Source organism: Pelophylax lessonae, assembly GCF_965119305.1.
Source record: "Pelophylax lessonae genome assembly, chromosome: 7".
Lineage (NCBI taxonomy): Eukaryota > Metazoa > Chordata > Amphibia > Anura > Ranidae > Pelophylax > Pelophylax lessonae.
In genome coordinates, this window is record NC_138774.1 from 186,564,013 (window position 1) to 186,590,803 (window position 26,791).

Genomic DNA, 26,791 nt, shown 5'->3' on the forward strand with positions numbered 1-26,791 from the left:
GAACTATGCCATTGGAACCCATATATCCTACTTTCCATGCTTTTCTGATGCAGAAAAAAGCACTGCACTGCATGTGGTGTGAGCTGACCCTGATAACACATCGCGGTCATTATGCCCAGCCCAGAGTCCTGTCCGCTCTTCCCTTCCGGCTGCACAAGATTTGATGAGCTGTCAATGGGAAAAGCAGGGATAGGGATCCAACCAGTAGAATGGCTCCCCTCCATGTGGGCGACAGCTGGCAGGCTTAGGCCCCACCCCACTGCCGCTATTGGCCGCAGCTGGCGGAGCAGCTCCACGTGATGTCAGCACGCAGGGAAGTCTGACGTCGCAATGTACACGTCGGCGAGCCGGATGTCCAAGATGGCTGCGCTGCCGAGTTAGGGGAGAGTTTCCTTCCGAGCCGGGAGACAGCGGACAGCGGCCGAGCACAGCTGGTCTGCAGGTGAGAGAGGCCGGGGCTGCCCGCTGGGGTTACAGGATCCCGGTATATATAGGGGGACAGGGCTGCAGGAGCCCTTAGCTGCACACTTAGGTCTGGTGGGGCCCCTCATACCTCTGTGTGGCCCCTGAGTTGCCTTGTTGAGTTGGAGGGTCTAGGGCCCCTTGTAGAATGGTGTGGCCCTCTCTCCTCTAGGGCCCCTTGTAGAATGGTGTGGCCCCCTGTCCTCTAGGGCCCCTTGTAGAATGGCGCGGCGCCTTGTCTGTTAGGGCCCCTTGCAGAATGGCGCAGCCCCTGGTCTTCTAGGGCCCCTTGCAGAATGGCGCAGCCCCTGGTCTTCTAGGGCCCCTTGTAGACTGGCGTGGCCCCTGGTCTTCTAGGGCCCCTTGCAGAATGGTGTGGCCGTGGTCTTCTAGGGCCCCTTGTAGACTGGCGCGGCCCCTTGTCGACTGGCGTGGCCCCTGGTCTTCTAGGGCCCCTTGTAGACTGGCGTGGCCCCTGGTCTTCTAGGGCCCCTTGTAGACTGGCGTGGCCCCTGGTCTTCTAGGGCCCCTTGTAGACTGGCGTGGCCCCTGGTCTTCTAGGGCCCCTTGTAGACTGGCGTGGTCCCTGGTCTTCTAGGGCCCCTTGTAGACTGGCGTGGTCCCTGGTCTTCTAGGGCCCCTTGTAGACTGGCGTGGCCCCTGGTCTTCTAGGGCCCCTTGTAGACTGGCGTGGCCCCTGGTCTTCTAGGGCCCCTTGTAGACTGGCGTGGTCGCTGGTCTTCTAGGGCCCCTTGCAGAATGGCTCAGCCCCTGGTCTTCTAGGGCCCCTTGTAGACTGGCGTGGCCCCTGGTCTTCTAGGGCCCCTTGCAGAATGGTGTGGCCGTGGTCTTCTAGGGCCCCTTGTAGACTGGCGCGGCCCCTTGTCGACTGGCGTGGCCCCTGGTCTTCTAGGGCCCCTTGTAGACTGGCGTGGCCCCTGGTCTTCTAGGGCCCCTTGTAGACTGGCGTGGCCCCTGGTCTTCTAGGGCCCCTTGTAGACTGGCGTGGCCCCTGGTCTTCTAGGGCCCCTTGTAGACTGGCGTGGTCCCTGGTCTTCTAGGGCCCCTTGTAGACTGGCGTGGTCCCTGGTCTTCTAGGGCCCCTTGTAGACTGGCGTGGCCCCTGGTCTTCTAGGGCCCCTTGTAGACTGGCGTGGCCCCTGGTCTTCTAGGGCCCCTTGTAGACTGGCGTGGCCCCTGGTCTTCTAGGGCCCCTTGTAGACTGGCGTGGTCCCTGGTCTTCTAGGGCCCCTTGTAGACTGGCGTGGTCCCTGGTCTTCTAGGGCCCCTTGTAGACTGGCGTGGCCCCTGGTCTTCTAGGGCCCCTTGTAGACTGGCGTGGCCCCTGGTCTTCTAGGGCCCCTTGTAGACTGGCGTGGCCCCTGGTCTTCTAGGACCCCTTGCAGAATGGCGTGGCCCCTAGTCTTCTGTGGCCCCAGGTCTTCTAGGGCCCCTTGCAGAATGGCGTGGCCCGTGGTCTTCTAGGGCCCCTTGCAGAATGGCGTGGCCCGTGGTCTTCTAGGGCCCCTTGCAGAATGGCGTGGCCTGTGGTCTTCTAGGGCCCCTTGCAGAATGGCGCGGCCCCTGGTCTTCTAGGGCCCCTTGCAGAATGGCGCGGCCCCTGGTCTTCTAGGGCCCCTTGCAGAATGGCGCGGCCCCTGGTCTTCTAGGGCCCCTTGCAGAATGGCGCGGCCCCTGGTCTTCTAGGGCCCCTTGCAGAATGGCGCGGCCCCTGGTCTTCTAGGGCCCCTTGTAGACTGGCGCGGCCCCTGGTCTTCTAGGGCCCCTTGTAGACTGGCGCGGCCCCTGGTCTTCTAGGGCCCCTTGTAGACTGGCGTGGCCCCTGGTCTTCTAGGGCCCCTTGTAGACTGGCGTGGCCCGTGGTCTTCTAGGACCCCTTGCAGAATGGCGTGGCCCCTGGTCTTCTGTGGCCCCAGGTCTTCTAGTGCCCCTTGCAGAATGGCGTGGCCTGTGGTCTTCTAGGGCCCCTTGCAGAATGGCGTGGCCCGTGGTCTTCTAGGGCCCCTTGCAGAATGGCGTGGCCCCTGGTCTTCTAGGGCCCCTTGCAGAATGGCGCGGCCTCTGGTCTTCTAGGGCCCCTTGTAGAATGGCACGGCCTCTGGTCTTCTAGGGCCCCTTGTAGAATGGCGCGGCCCCTGGTCTTCTAGGGCCCCCTGTAGAATGGCGTGGCCTGTGGTCTTCTAGGGCCCCTTGCAGAATGGCGCGGCCTCTGGTCTTCTTGGGCCCCCTGTAGAATGGTGGGGCCTCTGGTCTTCTAGGGCCCCTTGTGAAGGTTCAGTATGATTGGGCATTGAGCAGGGATAGTGTTGGTCTGGTTTGTGTCCTGTGTGGCCCCTGGCATTCTGGGGGCCCTTCACTAGTTTGGGGAGGGGGGGCATGTTTTTATTTTGAAGTGATTGGTGTTCTGCTGGGTGTTTTCCTCCTCAGACATTGCCCCTTCAATTCCATCTGACGCCGAGGCCTGCCTGTAGTATGGAGGGGCCCCGGGGCCCCACACTCAGTCAGCTCTGTCCTGATTGCCAGTTGAGCCAGTGAAGGATAAATACCCCTTAGATGCATTGGCTGTGTTACTTTCTCTTACAATCTTCCTTCCGTCCTCTGTTTCTTCATGACATCATTTTATATTGGAACTTCTTCTAATGTTGGCCATACTCTGTGCTATCTGATTGTACAATCAATCTCCTGTAGGCTTACCAATGTTATGTAATAAAAACCCTCAGCAGGTCATTGCATTGGAATCCAATCAGGTTGTTGGTAGATCTAAAGGACATTGTCCAATGGGAATGTGTAGTGTACGGTCACCTAAAAGCAGAAGTAAAGTTGTGCTGGTATTCCCTGTGAGCAGGCAGGAGATGCAATGACATGCACTTACCTGCTCGTAGAGTTCTGTGAATGAACTACAAGTACCAGCAGACTTAGTGGCTGTTGGCTTGTAGCTCTCAATGAACTACCAGGATGCTGGTGAGTGATGTAAGCAGTTCATTGAGCTTCCTGTCAATGTGTAACTGCCTGCAGATACGGGACTGACAGTGTGCAGGAGACCTGCGATGTGTAACTGCCTGCAGATACGGGGCACCCAGCTTACACTGCCGGATTACAAACAGAACGGGGATCTCCTGCTTACTCGGCGGCCGTGATCATACAAAGCCCCACCTCCTGGACTGCCTCCTACGATAGACAGCACATTGGTGACTTCTATCATAGGAGCCGGTCCAGGAGGCAGGACTGATCCCCGCTCTGTGTAATCCAGCAGCTCTGTGTAATCCAGCGGCTCTCCTTTCTTTTTATTGCAGACTGCATTGGATGGGCACTCACTGGTGAGGCTGCATTGGATGGGCACTCACTGGTGAGGCTGCATTGGATGGGCACTCACTGGTGAGGCTGCATTGGATGGGCACTCACTGGTGAGGCTGCATTGGATGGGCACGCACTGGTGAGGCTGCATTGGATGGGCACGCACTGGTGAGGCTGCATTGGATGGGCATGCACTAAGCTGCAAGTACCGTGCGATCTCCCAGCTGCCATGGGAGACTTGAGCCTTGTACACATGCACCGATTGTTGGCCGTGAATTTTCGGCCAACGTCCGATCGGCCGATTGTTGGCTTGTTAGTATGATGCTTCCGACAACCGACTGCGACTTTTCTGCCGAACAAAATCTGTTCGACAGAAAAGTTTGGAAAAAATTGTTCGTCAGTCAGTACAGATTTCGGCAGACAAAAAAATCAGATGACCAAGACTGGGCATGCTCAGAGAAGAAAAAACACACAGAAAGTAAACCAGCACATGACATCACTTCTGAAGTTGGTTGTTGTTGGCTGAGAAAATTTGTGTGCAGTCTAGAGCACATTTTAACCAACACAACAACACTGGACAAAAGACGGACGATCGGTCGGCCAGCAATTGGTGCGTGTGTACGAGGCTTAAGGAGATCTCCAGTGATCAGGAGTCGGGGATTAGTCTTCAGATGCTCAGATCCTGTTGTGCCACATAAATGTAATGGGTGCCGTAGATCTAGGCTTCTGTTGTCTAGATAAGAACTCCTGCATATATTTGAAATCTGTAGCGTATGATAAAGGACAATCCTTATTTTCTTTTCTTCTTGATGTTTTTATTGATTAGAGTAGAAGCCATCACACAGTTTGTTGGAAACTGTATTTTAGGGAGTTAGTTGAATGTAACATTATGGACCTATGTCAATTACTTTAAACATCAGTATGTATTCTCTGGCTCCTGGTGGCCCTTGGGCTGGATTGTCTTGATTCCTGCTTGAATTTACTAATTTTGGGTTATTTAAGTGCTGGTATTGAAAGAAGCTTTTTCTGTTACACCCAACTGTCGGAGGCGGACAGATTTAGATTTTACACTTGCATGAAAATGAGGCTTTAGATATAATCTCTGTGGTCCTGTTAACTCATTAGTAGGCAAACAATAGAATTCTAATTCTTGGCTTTTTTAATTTGTAAATAGTTGTCAGAGCTCGACCATAACGTCTAATTTGTTCCTGCAGATATTCCAGCTTTCAATAATCTGTTAAAGGGATACTAAAGTCTAAAGCCGGGTACACACGATCAGAATATTGTAAAAAAAAATACCACTTTGTGATCGTGATCTATGAAACTGATCGTTGGTACACTTTTTGTCCAAAATTTTACGATTGTACTAAAATGTTTCTCGTACAGTTTTCTTCCAAAAATACATTACATCACTTCCAAATTTTATTCTGTTCGATAATTTTCGTACTTTAGTAACCTTTTTGGTTTCGATATGGAGACTAGCATGCAAAGAAAAAACAGATGATCATTCGTCCGGTAATCTTATCATGTGTACTATGCTTAAGGCTGGCCATACATTATACAATTTTCCTTTTAGAGCCCATTCACACTGCCGCGACTTGTCAGCCTGACAAGTCGCGGTTGGTCGCGGTTGGTCGCGGTCCATTGAATAGTACAGGACCGGCTCTAATAGGAGCGACACAAGTCGCTCCAACTTAGAAAAAGGGTCATGTACTACTTTGGGGTGACCTCGGAGCGACTTGCATAGACTTCCATTATGTGAAGTCCCTACAAGTCGCGCCGAGGTCATGGTGCACGGGACTTCACAGGTCGCCCCCCGAAGTCGTGTCGCCTCAGTGTGAACCGGCTCTTAGATTTATCAAATCCATATAATATGAGGTCAAACCTAAACACTTTCAATTTGTATGCAATCAGGCAGACCTCTTGCACTACGTAGTTGAAGGTAAATGTTATGAAAATTTTATGTTTAACCACTTGCCTACTGGGCACTTTTACCCCCTTCCTGCCCAGGCCAATTTTCAGCTTTCAGCGCTCTCCTGCTCTTTTCACACAAATAGAGCTTTCTTTTGGTGGTAAAAAAAAGTTTTTCTTATTTTCTGAGTAAATTTTGAAAATAAATACATTTTTCTCCTTCACTGATGTGAGCTGATGAGGTGGCACTGATGAGGAGGTACTAATATGCCACACTGAGAGGTGGCACTGCTGGGCACTGAGGTGGCACTGCTGGGCAGCACCATCAGTGCCCACACTCAGTGCCCATAGTGCTGCTAGTCAATGCCCATCAGTGACTAGATGAGCAGGCACTGATGGGCACTGACTGGCAGCACTATGGGCACTGATTGTGGGCACTGTGGGCAGTTTGGCATTTTTTTTCTCCTCTTGTGTAATCAGGGCACTGGTGATCAGTGCCCTGATTACATTCCTCTGTGTCAGCTTACCGCTGATCGGCTCTCCTCTTCCTCACACTGCAGTCTCTGTGTGAGGAAGGAGAGCTGGCGATGAGAGATGATCTCATATGTTTACATATGAGATCATCTCTCATTGCATGGTCCGATCATGTGGTAAATGGCAGCTGTGATTGGCCATTCACCACGATCTGTGATTGGCTGTGTCCAAGGGACACGGCCGACACAGATTTTCCCCGATGCGCGTTCGCGGGAGCGCGCGGGGAGCCTGTCACTGGGAGGCCGTATAAAGACGGCCTCCCAGAAAATAGAACCGCGCTGTAGCCATCTTTCGGCTATAGCGCGGGCGGAAGGAGGTTAATAAACTTTATTGCATTCTCAAAAAACAAAACACCCACTACCTGTTCTACTCCCACGTCCCTACACACTTACCTGGCTCCATGTTGCTTCTCCCTCACAGGAAAAATAGAGGGCAGAGCTATAGGCGCGTGTGTACACTACACACACAGCCAGACTCAGTACCCAGTGAGAACACAGACACAGGTACCCCCTTGGCACCCGGCTTGCTACAGGAGGCACCTGAAGTAGGGAGGAGCCTACTTTGTGCTGGCACACAAAGCAGGTAATTATAACGTCTTTTTATTTAACCACCTCCCGCTCACTGTATAGGCAAATTACTGTGGCGGGGTGCTTCTATTGTTCTGGGACGACATATGATGTTGTCCCACTCTTGCCGTGCTTGCGCACCATTGGGTGTGCATCCCCGATCTCGGTAAAGAGCCAGTGACGCGACTCTTTACCCATATAAGCAGCTGTGTCCAGTCACAGCTAATCACATGTAAACAAGGAAATGCCGCTTATCGGCTTTCCTCTCCTCACACTGACGGCGTGTGAGAAGAGCCAATCTGCGGCATTTCCTCACTGGGGAAATCTGCAGCCCAATCAGTGATGCCTATCAGCGCACATCAGTGAAGGAGAAAAATTACTTATTTACAGAATTTTCTATTTTTATGTTTTTTTTTTTGTTATAAAAATTGGTAGGAAAACAATCAACTAGAAGAATGTTGGGACTTTGTATGAAGCACTCTCCAAAGGGGAAAAAATGCTTCCATCCCTGTTTATATTTTTGTTTATTTTTTTTTAACTTTTTTTTTGCAAATCATAAAAAACCTAGGGGCGATTGGATACCTCTAAAAAAAAAAAAAAAAAAAAAAAATATATAAAAATGTCATTTGGGTACAGCGTTGCATGTCACGCAGCTGTCATTGAAAGTGCGACATCACAGAAAGCTGAAAATTATATACCATAGTTTGTGCACTTTATAACTTTTCTACAGACTAAAGAATATACACTGATTTAATTTCACCAAAGAAATGGAGCAGTATACATTGTGACCTAAATTCATGAAGAAATATTATTGGCAACATGTTATACCCGAAACAAAGAAAAATGCATTTTTATTCAAAATTTTCAGTCTTTTTTTTTTTTGAGCAAAAATAAAAAAAAAAAAAGGAACCAGTGGTGGATGAATTCCACCAAAAGTAAGCTGTATTTGTGTGAAAAAATGATACAAAGTTCATATGTATACAGTGTCACATGACCACGCAGTTGTGACAGCGCTAAAAATTGTCCTGGGCAGAAAAGGGTTGAAAGTGCCTGGCATTGAAGTGGTTAACGGCCCATCTTTGACCTAACCCTTCATGATCAGTCATTGCAATTTTAATCATTTTTTGTTCACAAAAAGATGAACAATTGCGTTTTATTGTTCTGCATTATTCTGTTTTTCTAACAAGTATTGCAACACAATCGTTTCAGAGTTTGCAAAAGTAGCACACTGACAGCTTAACATACAGTGAAGGTATGTAACCATATTAAAACTACAAGTCCCATCATACACTGCAGTTCAGCAGCAGTCAGATAGGCACAGGTCACATAACTCTGCTATCAAGTCGTACTCTTTATTACTTTTTGTAAGCCTGTAGGAAGATCATGTGACAGTCAAACAGGTTGGCCTAAGATTGTTAGCTTGACTCTTGGCAGTGGTATGGTTAAGTTTACGTTTTGAGATTAAACTTGCCTGTGTTAGCTTTTTTGACGTGCAATGTTCCACGCCATCAGCTATGGCAGCCAGGAGTGCATTGTACATTATTTGCTTTAGACGTTCCATTTCATCTGCAGCATTCACATTTCTCTCGCCATCCAGAGTTCCCGTTTCACCATGCTCTGAAGTCTGAATCATCCCTTTACTGTTTGCCTAGAGAATTATTTTTAGCCTTCTATAATATCCAGAAAGTAAATATGACTTTAAGTTATTTTATTGCTGCATGTAAAACTGTAATGCTATATCTGGATTGCCTTCAAGTTACGGCATTGATTTTACACTTGAGGTTTTTAGATGCAGCATCATGTAACCTTGTTTGCTGTTTTCAGTTTGTAACTGCCAGGGTCGTGTATTGAATGCCTCATATCCTCTCAACATCCTGATTGGATAACAAATCACCTGAGCAGTTAAGATTTAAAATAAAGAATGTTCTCTTTAACAGACCCACCCTGCAAAATGAGAATTTTATTTTTAATTCACTTAAAAGAACACCCAGCACATAATGAATACATCAGGAAAATGTTGAAAGGAAAAATTCCAGTTGGCCGCAGACCTGAAAGGGGCAGTCAGACAAGCCGGTTTTATCGGAGTGCCACGCGTCTTCTGTGTTGGCTGGCTGGCCCATAATACAGTATATTTCCTTGGTTTACAAAGACAACAAATGGGGAGAACGCATACACCTGGTGCATTGGCCAATAAATATGAATGCATACTCAAAGTGCAGTGTTAAACAACATGTAAACTGGAAGATGCCATGTGGTGCAAGGGTCAAATGCTCCAACAACCTCCCGTAATCTAGCAAGCTAATGTGTTTTGGGGTGCACACCATTCTGCACTACTGCTTTAAGCCAAACATGCCACCCCCATCTTTCTTTTCTTTTTATAGTCCTATCATTCCCATGCAGTAACCCACAGCAGCCAGTCAGATTTTGGCCATTTAAAATAGTTAGAAAAATGTAAAGGGATTTTTGATTGCTGTACTTATGTTTTGATTTTTGCGCTTTCCCTGTTTTATGCGTGCTTATATTTTCTCTTTTCATTCTTTCAGGATTAACCTGCAGTTTTTTATACAAAAAAATTGGGGCACTATAGCAAATAGAAGAAAAACATGCAGCCACCTCCTCCTGCTGGTCCACCGGGGATGGGTGGACCTCCTCGCATGGGAATGACCACTAATGCATACTGGCGTAAAAGAACTCCTACTCCATCAGCAATGGCAGCCCCTCCAGTGCAGCCAGTGCAGCCAGTCACTGACCCCTTTGCATTTGGCAGAATGACTCCTCAAAGTATGGCACCAGGAAATGCACCAAAGTCAAATATGCTGACAATGCCCAGTCCATCAACCTCACTGTACCCACAGCCTGGTCCTCCCACAGCTGCTGCTGACCAATCCCTGACTGGTGCTCAAGCATGCATACCAAGTTCTACTCCCCAACCTGGTGCAGGAGCAGCCATGCACAGCAGTGTATCTCCTCCGTTGCTGCCTAGTGGGCATTTCCCAAACAGCATGGCTAACGTACCTACCATGCAACCTGGGCTTGCCCATTCAGCCCCAACATCTCTTCATAACATCACAGGAGGACTGGAAAATGCTTCTGTGCCAATTCAGGGCAGGTCTCAAAGCAGGCAAAATGTTACAGAAGGGGGAAATGGAAGCAAAGTTTCAGCACCATTACAATTGTATCCTCCCTCATCTTCTCAACAAACCACAGCACCTTGGGGATCTACTCAGGTTGCACCACCTACCTCCAGTCAGAATTTCCCTCCAACTGCTCAGCATGCTGCTTACAATACCCCTTATTATTCCCCTCCTTATTTAGAAGTTTCCCACCTGCCACCCCAATCCAGTGATCAGACCTACTTCTCAGCCCCACATAGAACTGCTCCGGCATCTTTCACACTTACTGGTGGCTCCAATCACAACCAACAGCAAAGTGCTTCTCAGTTCAACAACACTATCCCAATGGATTATATGCAAAACCAAAATATCGAACAGAACAGCCGGTTTGGTCAGGCCTACCAAGAACCACAGCAAAACTCGCCATTACCTACTTCTACCACTTTACCGCCTGGCGCTCCATTACCAATACCTGAAAATAAGCCCCAGAGTGAATCTGCAAAAATTAAAGACAGCGAAGTTAATTTGGGAACTGTATCAACATTTTTTAAAGGGGATGAAGCAGAAAATGTTGAAATCCTCTCAACTGAACAGCAGCAAAATGCTAGTATGCAAGCAAGTAACATTTCCTATCAACCTATTGGGCACTCGGCAATATTGTCTCTTTCACAAACTCAGCCAGCTGTTTCTAACACCCAGACAATTCCATCTTCACCATTTCATCCTGCTGTTACAACTACTCCATCATTGGTATCCGAGATCTCCAGTAGTTTTCAGGATCCACATGTACTTTGGAAAGTAGACAGCATCGATAAACAACCCACAGAAGCCAAAGGTGGGTCTGAACAGCTTTACGATAATGTGGAAAATATAGAGTGTGTTCAAAATCTGGAAGTTTTACCAAATGAACCCCAAAATATTTTTCCTACTGGTTTAAATTCAGAAGGGTTAAGGTATGGATCTGTACCTGTGCCAGCTCTCCCTAAGAATATCCCCAGCCACATTGAAGGAGGTCCAAACCTGGAGGCCCCTGATGGGATGCCACGTCCTGTTCGATCTGATAGTGTATCTTCAAACTACAGTAACTTAAGTCACCGAAGTCTTCCCATCTCGACAAGACCTCAGGAACTGGTAGGCACCTTTATTCAAAAGGAAAGTGGTAAACTTGAGAATGAAAGTACCAACAGTTTCTTTAAGCAAATTGATTCTTCCCCTTCGGCTAAAGACTCTAATGTACAAGCTATGGGACAGAAAACTTTCCATGGTAATTTGTCTCAGCCTCCAACCCCAAGTCCACCAAAACCCACTGGAATATTTCAGGCCAGTGTTAACAGTTCTTTCGAACCTGTTCGTTCATACATAGGTGTAAAGTCAGTAGATATAGACCAGTCAAAGATAGTTGGTGAAGTTCGAGATGCCAACAAACACATACCAAACACTTCGAACAATGCCACATCAGCAGTTTCCCCAGGAAATCTAGAGCAACCTCCTGATAATTTGGAAACTATTTTTACTGGCAGTGCTAATGCTGAAGTTTTGAACGTAACTAGCGGGAATTTCTTTGGAGTTCCACCTTTCGATAGCCTATTGCTGGATAAACGTCCATCGTCTAGGGCTCATGGGTCAAATAAAAAGTGTGAAAGCCCTGCAACTACCCTGTGGGCCCAAGGAGAACTGCCCAATTTTGGAGGCAATGTCCTACTGGCTCCACCAGCTCCTGCTGTTTATGTTCCTCCAAAACCTCAAAATGAAGTAATACAGCCTCCAGAGGATGGGGCTATGGATGCGCAAAACAGCAGGCTTGACCCAGCACAGTTTGTGACAATGCCAGTGGAGCACACCTCCTCAGAAAATCTTGAGAACCCTCCAAAAATAGGAGATGACGAACCTCCCCCATCACAGGCAAGTTCTGGATATGCCAGTCTGTTGTCTTCCCCACCCACAGATTCCTTGCAAAATCAGCCTGTTTTAATTGCACAGCCAAGCAAAAACTATAATTTGGCACAGCCTATTAATTTTTCTTTGTCTTTGCCCAATCAAATCAAGAACCTTAATTCTGCTAAAGATCCGTCCACTGCTGACAGACTAGCTCATACTGGTAACTATATTCCTGCTCAGAATGCTGCTCTTGCTCTGGTTCAGCCTGGACCTTCGCTTAAAATGCCTAATTCTCTCAATAATAATTTTCCTCCTGGCAGTGATCGATTTTCTGAAATGTTTTCCAGTCTGCCTCAAAATGTTAAGCCATCATCCAATCAATTTCCACTCAATTTGGTCACAGAGGGGCAGAAAAATGGTAAGGCAGAAAGTGTAGCAGTTGAGTCAATAAAATCTTCAGTTCCTGTATCAGGGTCTTATGTGCCAGTTGGAAATGCTACTGGGACGGTTGCTGTCTCAGGGAGTTTGGTTGGCAACCATGTGGAAAATGTAGGTGCTGTTGATTTTACTGTGCCTCGTGCATCTACCAATCAAAATGCTAATGCTTATGCTTCGATTCAAAATCAGCCTCCCATCGGTGCCCCTAACTATCCAAATCAGTCAAGCAATGTCCTCAATTTCCAGCATGGGACAGATATTAACAAACAAGGTTTTTATCAGCAGGTTACTAAAGATGTTCAACAGCAGCCTTCCTTTGAGACTTTGCAGCCTGGACCGGGGCCTTCTCATGAGTACATGACTCCTGTTTCTCAGGCTCCACCAGGAGCTCCTCCAGGGCAGGTACTTTCTGGGTCTAAACCTGTGACTTATCCGCCGCAACCGGAACCTCTGGTGCCAACTGGCCAGAATCCTGCAGATCTACGATACATCGGCACTTCAGAGCCAGGAGCTAAATATGAGTCTTCTGAGCAGAAACCTTACCCCGCTCATCCTGTATCAACCTCAACCACAGCAGCAAACCCCAGCCACTCTGTTGGGTATCCAGAACAGGCAAGACCACCTACTTCTCAAACTCCACAGCAAGTTGATCCTTATTACTACTACAGAGCGTACGGTACATACCCATCAGCTTACCAACAGCCATATCCACCCATGGATCCTCGAGCCTCTCAACTCTACTACCAGGTAAAAACTCCACTTGGCATGCCCGTTACAGAAGAATAAAGTACCTAAACGCAAAACTTTTTTAATCTTTGTATAGAGTGAAAAGAGATTAGAACACCTGTCAGTTTATTGCTGTCTGGGTCCTCGTTTGGGAAAGTCACCCTCTCTATATATCCTGTTTTACCATTTATTACTGAAAGTAAAAGAAAATCCCAAATTTTGGGTTGTCCCCAGAAAAGTAATGGAAGGGAAATCTTCCAATTGGGACACCAGTTCTGGTGACTTGGGGGGGGGGGGGGGTCCCAAGGAATATCTTTTAATTTGCAGGGATTTCTCACTTCCTGTTTTGGCTATGGGATAGGAAGCAAAGAGAAATCTCCCCATTGGGGCACAGATGGCAAAAAATAAACTGACGGGGGTCATGACCCTCCATTACTTATTCCTAAATGGGGGGGGAGTTTGCCTATAGTTCTACTTTAAAGAATAACACTGTCTATATCTTACAAAACCTGATTTAAAAAAAAAAAACTCCAACCTTTTCAGTTAACATAATCTCTTAAGTTATAAGACTTGGCCTTTAGAAAAATCAGGATTCACTAATGACTCTGATAGTCAAAATTGAACTATTTTGAAGAACGTTGGCCAATACACCAAGAGTGATGGCATTTAGGTTAATAGCTGACTTATTTGTTATTAGCTACCAAAGCACAGTGTCTTTACTAACTCAGAGACCTATCTAGACTGGGTGCCGGCACTTGCATTGCATTACCAGCCTAATATGAAATCTGCTTTAATATGAAACTTGAGTCTTCTTTTTTTTTTTTTTTGCGGGGTGTGGTGTCCTTTTTTTCTCTGTTCTCACTTCTTGGATATTAAGCTGAATTTCCACAACAGCTGCACAGCAGTAAAAACCTAATACTGGAAAAATTATTATTTTTAATTTTTTAAATTATACATTACGTCATCCTGCTACCTTCAGGTGATTCGATACTGGCACTAAGACAGGAATCCCCTTGCAAAAACCCTCTGTTAGGCAAGATTTTAGTTGTTTGCGTGTCTTAGGTGACTGTGCAGTCCTTGTACAAAAAGTAGCTACTTAGCTGTTCCATCCGGGATTATAGGAGACTAGCTTTTTCCAAACCTATTTTGCTTAAAGCTTTTCTACACTTATAGGAATGGTACCTTCACCCCACTAGGGGCATGGGGCGCTGTCCGGCAATGTTGCTATCTGGCAATGGCTCTACAGGCCCGGACCCTGCACCAAGGCAAAATAATTTGCGTTGCAGACCACTAGGGTGCTTTATAGGTTCAGGGCAGTGATCCCCAGCTGGGGAGCAGAGTCCCTGATGGCCCTTGTGGCATTGCCCGTTGTGACCGGTGAAGATTGTACTCCCCTATGGGGTCTTGCAGCATAGACTGGTTAGTCTTCTGGGGTAGTCCCTGCTGGTGACCCTTTTCCTGGGGCATGACAGGAAAGACGCACCTCCTGTTTGTTAATGATTACTGGTATTTTTATTCACAGTACTGTAGTGCGTGGTGTACACTGTTAGACTTCTGGGACACTTTCTGCATAGCAGAAGTGGCAATCTGGGAGGCTCTGGGTGTCGAATGCAGGGAGGCATTCATGTCTCTGCCCCCTGCTTTTGTATGCATCAGCAGGCCATTTCTCTTGATGGTAGAGAGGAGATTTGTAGGGGGGCGGGGTCCCATATAACCAACCTGGATGCAGCCTCCCATGTAATGCATCCCCTGGGGGTTAGTTTGTTCCATGCAGCTCTGACCCCCTCCACCTATTTTAGTATACAGGTTTTGGTTCATGGCATCTGCCATAGCTTTTCCAAGCGCTCCATGTACATCACTTTAAGGGTGTTTTGTATGCAAACTGAACTAAAATGTTTTGCTGAGCAGTGCCCCATAGAGAGTGAGTTTACGATGAGAGTATGGCTCCGGCAGGCTCTTAGCTCAACAAGACCTTTATGTGCCCAGTGGATGAGGTCATGGTACTTAAGAATGTCTCAGACAATTGTCTGCAGGCTTTGTTCAAGGACTCAGGCGCTGGAGGGAGCAGCTTTACTACCACAGTTACGGATGTTGGCATGTGTCAAAGCCTTAAGGTATGGGCTCATTTCATGATGAGAGTGTGAGGGAAGCCAACAGGTGACAACCAAAGAGATGGTGTAGAGTGCCAGGTGTCGCTGTTTAGAAGCTGGGACTTAGCCATCCAATCGGGGGGTGGCCGCGATGATAGAGAATGTCTTCCTCCACCTGGTGCTGATGTCATTCAAGGAGCATGCAATGTCAATGCATTTCCAGGCATATCTGCCTCATCAGCATCATTCATACTGATGAAGAGACCATTACACCTTGAAACCCATTCATTGACTGTGCATGCTCCTTCAGTGACATCAGCACCAGGTGGCGGAAGATGTTCCCTGTCATCGCAGCTGCCTCCCAATTGGACTGGTTAGACAGTGTTTTTAATTTGTGTATAAGCCAATAATGAGTTGCTGCTTAGGCTGTGTTCACGTGATTTCCGTTGATGTGCGCTAAAGCAAGGTTCACACTATCGCGGCTCTGTAATAAGCGTTCTGCATGGGCAGGACAGCCTATTCGTTTGAATGAGCTGCCTGCCTTCTGAAATAGGAAAAAGGTCCTTAAAGCATTTTACAACTCGCAGCCCTCACAGGAACCACAAGTGCAGTATGGTTTCCACCGTGGGAACGATTTCCAGCGTGTGTGGCATGCCATTATGAATAATTGCACCCGCATGCATCTCCTGTGTTTTCACTGTGCAGGTGGTTATGGTTGTGAGAACAGGTGTGGACCGGCAGCGGAAACCATCCGCACAAGTATGAATCCAGACCCATTTTTTAAAAGCTTTGAGTTGTGTAGAAATTTTTTTTTTTTTTTTTTTTTTTTTGACACATATGGATGTGCAGGTTTGTTCACAGCATTAGAGTTACATTTTTCGTGTTACTGTGTGCCATGAAACTTTACAACGCTCTTGCAGCATTTTCCATTTTTACCCAGCTCACACCAATGCATGCTGGTGTGAACTGAGTCTATTGGAAGCATAGGATATCTGCTTTTTATTGCATTGGGCCTACGTTGAGCAACACAGCTCAATTGAGCCCTTAATATTTTACAGCTAATGCTTACTAAACACAATTAGATTTTAATCTTCCACATAATTAGAATATACCAGCATCTATATAGTGTCCATCTAATTGGATAAGATTGTTCTATGTAGGCCTTCACTCTACTAAACTGCTGGTCTGACAGATGAAAATCTTCCTATACGTGGCCAGCTTATAAGAATTATTGAAACAATATATAATATTTGCTGATCATAGGATATTCTTTTGCAGGACTCCTATGGAACTTATGACCCAGCCTACAGACAATATAGTAATAATGGATTTGTGAACCCTGGAAAGTACCCTTACCAAGAACCAGAGCGTCCGAGTTCAAGGTCTAGTCATTGCTCAGACCGACCATCGTCCAGGTTTGTTTTTCTTTCCCATTTAGCATGTCTGATCTTCCCTTGATCCCAAGCAGCTCTGAAATTTTAAAGCAACCTGTCAGAATAGAATTATGGAAGCTACCATTACTCCCCTAGAAGAAGCATATGTATGGTAGCTGTCTCAGCTCTGGATCTGCACATTTTCCTTTATCTTAGTGGCTCACTAAGTAATGATGCATGGATGAGAATCTAAAAAAAACATGTTTCTTCATGACAAGTTGCACCCACACTCAAGCAAGATGTTATTAACCGCAGTACATATAATGCTGCACAGGCAGACAGGATCACATACAAGTATGTCATCCTGCCTCTTTCGGGTTAGAGGCAACCAATACACACCGCTCCTGTGACCGCTGTGACCACCGGACTTTGGATTCCAGCTCCTGGTACCCGGCTGCTTTGATGGGCTCTGGGATCATTTGATTGCTATGTGATCCCAATGTCAATAAAGCTGTTATGCATGAATTTTATTCATAACAGCTGTGTATCCTATAGTGATGCTGTGGTTGGCCCACAGCTATCACATGGTACCTGGGCCAATTACTGCATCCTGTACCATGTGAGCCAATCCCAACACACAATGTTAAAGCACGGCTGTTCTGAATGTAACCCACTCATGACAGTTCAAAACATTGCTGTTATAGTGATCATCACTGTAACGCCGAAGTGTGTTGGAAAAAAAAAGCCCTGATCCCTCAGAATCTTAGTGTCATTATGGTGAAGGTATATAAAAAATAAAAGTTAACATGTTTTTTTTTTTTAACACACTGTCACCAGTTAGTATCCCTGACCACCGCCACACTAGTTATATGATGTCGCTGTACTGCACTGGTGACAGTATGTAAAAAAAAATGTTATTACATTTTTTTATTTTCCCCAAAAAATTGTGACCAAAAATGACAGCTTCAAAAAACTCGCCATGCCTCTTACTAAATACCTCAGCCTGTCTACTTTCTAAAAAGGGGTAATTTGGGGGTTCTTTGTACTGTCCTGGCAATTTAAGGGTATCAAGAAATGAGGTAGGCTGTTAGTACATCAGGACTGATCAGTATTCAAAATATATACAGTTAGGTCCATATATATTTGGACACAGGCACAATATTAGTTTTTCTAGGTATTTACCAAAACCTATTCAAGCTATACTTATATAATGAATATGGGCTGAAAGTGCACTCAGCTTTAATTTGAGGGTATGTACATCCAAATCGGAGGAAGGGTTTATGAATTACAGCTCTTAAGGATAGCCAACCCCCCTTTTTTTTCTTTTGTTGATGAACACAGCTCTTCATCTTCATGACCGTAGGGTTATACTACCCCCTACATAAGTAGGACACTAGGCAGAGAAAAAAAGCTTGAGCACGCCTATGTGGCAGTCCCTGGGGGTATACTCCTCCATCCTGCTATAGGTCTTCAGTTTTTTTTCTGCCTAGTCAGGAGTAAGGACCTAGTCCCTTGCTGAGATCTCTGGTCCTGGCAATTTTTTTTTCTTTGGAATTTTTTCCTCCTTTTTATTATTTTGTTCCAGTGAGAATCTACAATCAAGTGCTGGACTGGGCGACGAACTGGATAATCTTAGGGTTCCCGCAGTCAAGCAAGCGTGTGTAGACTGCAGCTCCGCAGCATCGCCCTACTGGATGGGGGCTAGCCTGCAAGTTAAACGTCTCGCGAGGGCTTATACGAACTGGCTTTGGCCTTAGTCACTGCGTTCCTCCTGGCCGACAGCACCCACATTACTATGGAACAGTGTCCTGTCCGGAGCGGTGCCCACCCTGTTCCTGGCGTGGTAAGTAGCTCTACCCCTGGAGGGTTTTGGGGTAGACGTGCTCTTCGAGTAGGGATGGGACTAGTGGGGGCTCCTGCCTGCCCTCGTTTTTTTGCGGCCCCGGGAACTGTGCTGCCCTGCCATTTTCTTGAAGCCTTATGTGCTACAGTTTAGCGGCCATGTTTGTGTAGCCTCGGTGGCCATTTTCCTATGGTTTCTCATTGCAAATAGCGGCAGCCATGTTTTTGGAGCCAAATGGGCAGTGATTCAGCGGTGGGAAGCCCTTCCTCGATATCTAGTGGTGTTACAGGGACGTTTCTCTTACTGATCGCCGCAAAGTGGGCAGATAGTGCGGGCTGTGTGCTGATTGGAGGTAGCGGGTACCTGGTAGTGGTTTTCCCTCCCTCTTTTTGCCAATACAGTGGTAATGCTCTGTGCTGGTGGGCCTTGTGCCGACAGCGCGGTGGAGTGTCCCCTCTCCATTCATGGAGTCCCTGAAGCATGTTTTACCACCTGATACCCTCTTGTTGGCTGTCGGGCCCTCCGCGGCCCCACAACTGACTGCACTGATGACGGTCCTGGAGTCCTCGGTGTCCAAACTGGACTTGGTCCTGGGCAAACGGGCTAGCAAAAAGTGTCCCTTGCCTTCACCTGCTTCCTCTGTCTCATCAGATCCAGAGTCTGATTTGGCCGCCGCGGATGCGAGTTACCCTTCAGGGTCTGCTCCTACGCACCCCGCGTGCTCAGTTAGTGAGGAGGTTTCCTATTCTAGCCGCACATGAAAAGGCGCTAGTGGATGCGCTGGTTGTATTAGTGCGGGAAACCTTACATATGGAAGATGCAACTAATGCAGCATCAGCGGCGAGGGTGCTCCCCTTTCCCGCCTCCTTTGATGATATTGTCTCTAAACAGTGGAGGTCCCCAAAACACACCTTTTGCAATCCCTAAGCATTTTGCAATGCGGTACACTATTTTGCGATTCGCACTGCGTTACTTTAACGGACAATTGCGCGGTCATGCAACGCTGTACCCAGACAAAATTTGTCCTTTTTTTCCCACAAATAGAGCTTTCTTTTGGTGGTATTTGATCACCTGTGTGATTTTTAATTTTTGCGCTATAAACAAAAAAAGAGCGACAATTTTGAAAAAATAAAAACAATATTTTTCACAAAAAAATCACAATAAGCCTATTTTGATTGGTTTGTGCAAAAGTTATCGCGTTTACTAACTACGGGAAAGATTTATGTCTTTCCTGTTGTTTTTTTTTTTTTTGCAGTACTGCGACATTGCGGCGCACAGATCGGACCCCTAACTGACATTTTTGACACTTTTGGGGGGACTAAGGCTAAAAATATGCACTGTTACTGTAATGACACTGGCAGGGAAGAGGTTAACCCTATGGGTGATCAGTGGGTTAAATGTATGCCTCATGATTGCTGACGTGTGGGGGGTGGGGGTTTTGTGACACAGAGATCGCAGGTTCAGCATAGAATTAATCCTGTGATCTCCTCCTGTCTGTCACTGAGAAGATCCGCCTGCTTTGTTTACATAAGCAGGTGGTTCTTCTCTGTTTCCTTGACAATCGGGGAAGGGAGGAGGCAATCGCCACCTCTCCTCCTCCGGCCCGACTCCCGCTGTGTCTAAACACAGCAGGAGCGTGACTCCTGCAAAATCACTAGGAGTCCAGCAATGTAGGTCTATGTTGCTTGACCCAGGGGAGCCGCACTGCCGCAGTAGGATTACTGTGAGCAATCGGCAAGTGGTTAAATAGTGGACGGTACCTCCTGTAGTGGACTCCCCGGTTTCCAGGTTGAATAAAGCCACTGTGATACCGGTTGAACAGTCCCCGGTTTTCTCAGATCTGGCTGGTAGGAGGTCGGAGGCCTTTACCTGCCATATGTTCACTGTGGCTGGTGTCACGAGCTATGTCTGAATGGGCCAAAATTTTGCACCGGGCCCTGCCGCCTCCTGCTTTTGTGGAGCTGGCGGATCAGTTGGTACAAGGGCTACAGTTCGTCTGTAATGCCTCCTTGGATGCTGCTCCCCTAATTTCTAAACTCTGTCTCCAATGATCCTGCGGTGCATTCTCTGGGTGAAATGCTGGTCTGCGGACCAGGCTTCTAAGAAGGCTTTGTCCGATCTTCCATTCATGGGGGATTGCCTGTTTGGAGCTTCCTTGGATGACATCAAAGGCCCCACTTGGGGAAAGAGTACTCTTCTTCCTCAGGCTTCCAAGGTGAAGGGGTCCCAACACAGACGGGGACCTCCCTTTTCAGCTCACAAACGGCCTTTTCGTCTCTCAGGGTTTCAAGACAAGGGATCGAAGCCCTTCAGGGCCTTCACTGGAGGTTCCAAGTAGTCTTGGTTGGGCAAACAGAGAGCGGGTTCTGGCAAATAAAAATTCCTCCGCATGAAGGGGGGCCCTCACTGTATCAGAGGTGGGGGGGAGGTCTTCGCTGTTTTCCGGATCTGTGGACCTTCCTAATCCAGGACAAGTGGGTCCACAAAGTCATTCGCTCCGGCTACAAGATCAACTTTCGATCATATCCCCCGGAAAGGGTCTTCCCTTCCAACCTGCACTTATTCCCCAGATCGCTTAAAGGATCTCTATGGGGCAGTGCAAGACTTTTTACTTTCAAGGGGTGATTGTTCCGGTTCCTACGTCAGAAACTTTTCAAGGTTTCTACTCAAATGTGTTTGGCACCCACAGGAAGGAGGGCAAGGGTCATTCAATTCTGGACCTCACCGGGCTGAACTGTTTTGTGCGGGTACAGAAGTTCTGAATGGAATTAATTTGCACGGTGGGGGCCTCCCTACACCAGGGGGATTTTCTGGCCTCCATCAGCATCAAGGACGCCTACCTTTACATCCCCATATGTGTCACCCATCAGCGCTTCCTCTGCTTTGCCGTGGGCAAGGAGCATTATCAATTTGTGGCGTAACCCTTTGGTCTAGCTTCCGCTCCCCATGTATTCACAAAAGTGTTGGCCCCAGTTCTAACATTACTGCGTCAGCCGGGGATCGCAATACTAGGGTACCTGGACGATCTGCTTTTGCAAGCTGAGTCATAGGCTGCTCTGTTGGCCAACTTGGAGATTACTCTTTTTGGTTGGATTCTGAATCTTCAGAAGTCTGCTCTGGTCCTGTTCACGAGCCTGGACTATCTGGGTCTGACTCTGCCTCGGCCAGAGTGTTCCTTCCTCTGGAAACAATTTACAAGTTGCAGGAGGCAATTCGATTTCTGCTGCCCAGCAGACGGTTATCTCTGCGGTCATGCATGCGGGTTGCTGGGCCTGATGGGGTCTACCTTCGAGGCGATTCCGTTTGCACAGATCCATACGAGATCTCTGCTAAAGGTGACGTGGAACAGGGATACCTCAGTCTCTGGACGATCTGATCTTGTTGAGCCGGAACATTGGGGGGGGGGGGTCCCGTCCCTGGTTTGATAGCCTCCTTTTCTGGCACTTCTGGGAAAATCATTTCTTCCCCTGTACTGGACGGTTGTTGAGTTTGCTCAGGAGGCCTGGATTCTGGAGGAGTCAGGCTACCGATTGATGTACTGGAGCTCCGAGCGATCACACTTTGTCTGGATCATTAGACAAGTCGTCTCCAGGGGTGACCGGTACAAATTCAATCCGACAATGCCACGGCCGTGGCCTATGTCAATCACCAAGGGGGCACAAGGAGTGTTCTGGCAGCTCGGGAAGTAGCCTGCATTCTAAGGTGGGCAGAACGGTTTGTTCCAGCCCTCTGCTGTGCACATTCCAGAAGTTGAAAATTGGCAGGCGGACTAGGTCAGTCGACAGGCATTAGACCAAGGAGAATAGTCACTTCATCCGGAGGTGTGTTATGAGTTGTGTCTCTGGTGGGGGACTCCCAAGGTGGATCTGTTGGCCCCTCGCCTCAACAGAAAAGTACAGAGGTTTGTTGTATGGTCTCGTGATCCTCTAGCCGACGCCACGGACGCCTTAGTGGCTTCCTGGAGTCGGTATCCTCTGATATACCCTTTTCTTTCTCTCAAGTTTTTGCCAAAACTCCGCAGGATCGAGACGGAAGGGATTCCGGTCATCCTAGTGGCTCCAGACTGGCCTCGCTGGTCTTGGTACGCCGATCTGGTACAAATAAACAGTATGTCATGGCACTCTGCCAGAGTAAATAGGTGGTGAATGGAGACCTGTGGAAAGAGGGATGATTGGGGGGGAATGGGTGTTTACTATACATCTAGTACAGATTGGAACGTTTAGAGGAGGCCACCTTCAGCGGCTGCCAGCTTGAGCGAGGAGGGGCTCTGGAGGATAAGAGAAGGGAGAGAGCGGCGCCGGCTTAGTGTAGCAAAACATTTATTATATAACAAGTAACATAGTGACTCACTTTAGGGTAAGGGTAAAACCGCGTAGTGTGGACAGGGTTCATCTGTTTCCTTCCTGGTGGGTGCAGGTACGATCTGGTACGGCTGGTTGCCGATGCTCCTTGGAGACTTCCTCTCAGGGAAGATCTGCTATCCCAAGGACCGATCTTCCATCCTGCTTTACAGCTGCTGGCTTTGACGGCTTGGCTATTGAAAGCCAGGTGCTGAAGGATAGATTGTTGTCTGAATCGGTGATTCCTACGCTTTTAAAAGTTAGAAAATCAACTTCCAGGAAGATTTACCATCATACTTGGAAGACATGCGTTGCATGGTGTGAATCCCTATGGGTTCACCCTCGCACCTTATCAGTGACACAGATCTTGGTCTTCCTCCAGTGAGGGGTCGAGCAACGTCTGCCCTTAAGTACCATCAAAGGCCAGGTCTCGGCCTTGGCGATTTTTATTTTCTTTCAACGTCCGTTGGCCACACTCCATGGTGTGTACCTTTCTCCATGGAGTGAGACACTTGGTTCCCCCGGTGCGGTCTCCACTGCCGCCGTGGGACCTCAATTTGGTGTTGTCAGTTCTCGAGAAACCTCCCTTTGAAAATATCCGGGAGATTTCCCTGCTTAAGTTGTCCCAGAAGGTGGCCTTTGTGGTGGCTATTACTTCTGCGCACAGGGTGTCTGAGCTGGCGGCGCTGTCCTGTCGTTCACCTTACCTAGTGGTTCACAGGAATAAGGTGGTTCTTCAGCCATGTCCATCGTTCCTTCCAAAGGTCGTCTTCGATTTTCATCTGAATGAAGACATTGTGTTGCCCTCCCTGTGTCCCAAGCCTAAGCATCCTAAGGAAGTGGCCTTGCATTCCCTGGATGTGGTTTGAGCAATTAGGGGGTACCTGGCAGCTATGGAGTCGTTTCGGAAGTCAAACTCACTATTTGTTCTTATGGATGGACCTTGCAAGGGGCTGGCTGCTTCTGCTGCGACCATTTCCAGAAGGATAAGACCGACTTTGGTTCAGGCTTATTCTATTAAGGGTCAGGTTCCTCCTTTTCCTGTTCGGGTGCATTCTACTCGGGCGCTTAGTGCCTCCTGGGCCTTCCGTCATCAGGCGTCGGTGCAGGTTTGGAAGGCGGCCACCTGGTCGTCTGTACACACATTCACAAAGTCTTATAAAGTGGATATGTTGGCTTTTTGAAGCATATGCAGATGCTTCTTTTGGCTGCAAAGTTTTGCAGGCTGCTATTTAGAGGACTTGTCCTCTTTGAGGGTGCGTTTTTTTTTTTTTTTTTTTTCTTTTTTCAGGTGATCTCTAGTTGTTGTTAACTTTGAGCTCCAAGTTACCTGGTTGGTTATGTTTTAGCCTTGGAAGTTTTTCTACTGTTCCCACCCCTCATGTTTGACACTGCTTTTGGACATCCCTATGGTCATGAAGATGAAGAGCTGTCTGTCAATGAACGAAAGAGTAAATGGGATTTTTGATATACCGTGAAATCCATTTCTCTGTTGTTCATTGATGGACACCGCACCTGCCCCTCTTTGGAGTTGGGTTTTTTTCTTCTGACACTGCTTGTTACAAAACCGAATACCTATAGCAGGAAGTGGGAGTATACCCCCAGGGACTGCCCCATAGTCGTGCTCAAGCTTTTTTTTTTCTCTGCCTAGTGTTTTACTTCTGTAGGGGGCAGTATAACCCTACGGTCATGAAGATGAAGAGCTGTGTCTGTCAATAAACATCAGAGAAATGGATTTTACGGTAAGTCAAAAGTCCCATTTTTCAAGGGACCAGAAATAATTGGACAGTTGGATCAAAAGCTGTTTCATGGCAAGTTGTGGGCTACTCCTTCGTTATTTCTTCATCGATTTTAAGCAGGTAAAAGATCTGTAGTTTATTCTAAGTGTGGTATTTGCATTTGGAATCTATTGTTGTGAACCTACATCATGCGATCAAAAAAGGGCTGTCTATGCAAGTGAAACAGGCCATTGTAAGGCTTCAAAAATGAAATGCATCCATCAGAGAGATAGCAGCAATATTAGGATTGGTCAAATCAACAGTTTAGTACATTCGGAGGAAAGAACACACTGGTGAGCTCTGCAACTTAAAAAGGCCTGGACGTCCACTGAAGAAAACAGTGGTGAATCATCACAGGATCCTCTCTATGGTAAAGAAAAACCCATTTACAACATCCAGACAAGGGAAGGACACTCTCCAGGAGGTGGGCGTATCATTGTCAAAGTTTACAATCAAGAGAAGACTTCACGAGATCAAATTCAGAGGGTTTACCACAAGGTGCAAACCATTCCTAAACCTGAATAGAAAAGCCAGATTAGACTTTGCCAAAAAGCATCTAAAAAAAAAAAAAAAAGCCAGACCAGTTCTGGAAAAGCATTCTTTGGACGGATAAAACTAAGATTAATCTGTACCAGAATGACAGGAAGAAGAAAGTGTGGAGAATGCTTGGAACAGCTCCTGATCCAAAGCAGACAACTTTGTCTGTAAAACATGGTGGAGGCAGTGTGATTGCATGGGCATGCATGGCTTTCAGTGGCACTGGGTCATTGGTGTTTATTGATAATGAGAAAGAAGCAGCCGGATGAATTCTGCATTGTTTAGAGATATACTGTCAGCCCAGATTCAGCCAAATACAGCAAAGTTGATTGGACGGTGCTTCACAGTACAGATGGACAACGTTCAAAAACACACTGCAAAAGCAACCCAGGAGCTTTTGAAGGAATAGTGGAATATTCTGAAATGTCTGAGTCAGTCACCTAATCTCAACCCAATGGAGCATGCATTTCACTTGCTAAAGGCAGAAAGATTCACAAACAAAGAAAAACTGAAGACAGCTACAGTTAGAGCCTGGCAAACCATCAGAAAGGAGGAAACCCAGTCTTTGGTAATGTCCATGGGTTCCAGACTTCATGCAGTAATGGCCATGAAAATAATTCTCAACAAAATATTATAATCATAAATGTTCATTTTTATTTGTCCAATTACATTTGAGCCCCTGAAAATGGGGGGAACTGTGTATAAAAAATGATTGCAGTTCCTAAAATTTTTGTACTTGATATTTATGTTCAACCCCTTAAATTAAAGCTGAAAGTCTGCACTTCAAATTAATTTGGATTGTTTTGTTTTAATTTTATTCTGGTGGCATACAGAGCCAAAAGTATGAAAATTGTGCCTGTGTCCAAATATATATGGACCTAACTGTATATACCATAGTTTGGAGACGATATAACTTTCACACAAACCAATTAATATACACTTATTGGGATTTTCTTTACAAAAGACCTGTAACAGAATACATATTGGCCTAAATTTTTGAAGAAAATTTTATTTAATTTTATTGGAAATGTTTTGTAACAAAGTAGAAAATATTTGTTCAAATACCACCGAAAGAAAGCTCTATTTGTGTGAAAAAAATATGTAAATTTAATTTGTGTCCGTTCTTGCAATTGCCAGTTAAAGTAGCCCAGTGCTGAAAAGCAAAAAATTCTCTGAATGGGGTAAAACCTTCCTGGTATCAAGTGGTTATACAGCACTTTCTCTGAGAAATGAGTGCATCTTCAGTATTCATTATTACTACAAAGCAACCCCAGAGAGCCGACTCTTATCCGAACACTGATTTCCTGAAAAAGTCTACCAAGCTGTAATGCCAAGAACTACCTATAGGTCTCTATAAATGCTACACTGTAAGTGCCAGTGTTTTGAGAGAAAGCATTGATTTACAACTTTGGTTCATCTTGAGGTTTTTGCTGTGTTATCATTTGTTACATTCTCACTAATATTAAATAAAGCTGATCTCCATGTTTCCTGTCATTTTAAATAGTTTATTTGGACCAATCGGATCCAAATGAACTATTTCCTTTTACTTAAGTGCTGTCCTGGTTCTAAGCGCTGTATGAACTGTAAGTAGTTTCAGGTACGCACAGTACACAGTGCTGGGTTCTGGTTGTGGTTTAGACTTCCCATCTCACACTCGGAACAAAATAAGAGTCGGTCATGGCCAATTCAAAGTTAGATGATGGCAAATTCTCCATAATGTAGCATGAAGTTTTCTGTTTTGGGTAGAGTAAGGGAGGGTTATAATCCTTGTCAGATTTTTTTTTTCTTTTGCCATTTGTCATATAGGGGAGATTCCCTTCGCTTCCTGTCCTGTAGCCCCAAGTAAGGGAATCACCGATTCCTACAAATTTCCCTGTTGGAAGATTT

General features: G+C 46.7%; 1 protein-coding gene across 5 annotated transcripts in view; it reads left to right on the forward strand.

Annotated features, from left to right (window-relative positions):
* Window positions 1–327: 327 nt before the first annotated feature.
* The window catches only part of SEC16A (SEC16 homolog A, endoplasmic reticulum export factor), a 440,683-nt gene continuing 414,219 nt past the window's right edge, over window positions 328–26,791 (forward strand). For 4 of the 5 annotated variants that reach the window (XM_082262809.1, XM_082262805.1, XM_082262807.1 and 1 more), the window contains exons 1-3: window positions 328–442; window positions 9,332–12,964; window positions 16,312–16,448. In XM_082262809.1, the coding sequence (XP_082118935.1) occupies window positions 9,392–12,964; window positions 16,312–16,448 (3,710 nt within the window). In that variant the 5' untranslated portion in view covers window positions 328–442; window positions 9,332–9,391. Of the gene's footprint in view, window positions 485–9,331; window positions 12,965–16,311; window positions 16,449–26,791 lie in introns of all 5 variants that reach the window. The other variant, XM_082262806.1, reaches the window with a different exon arrangement.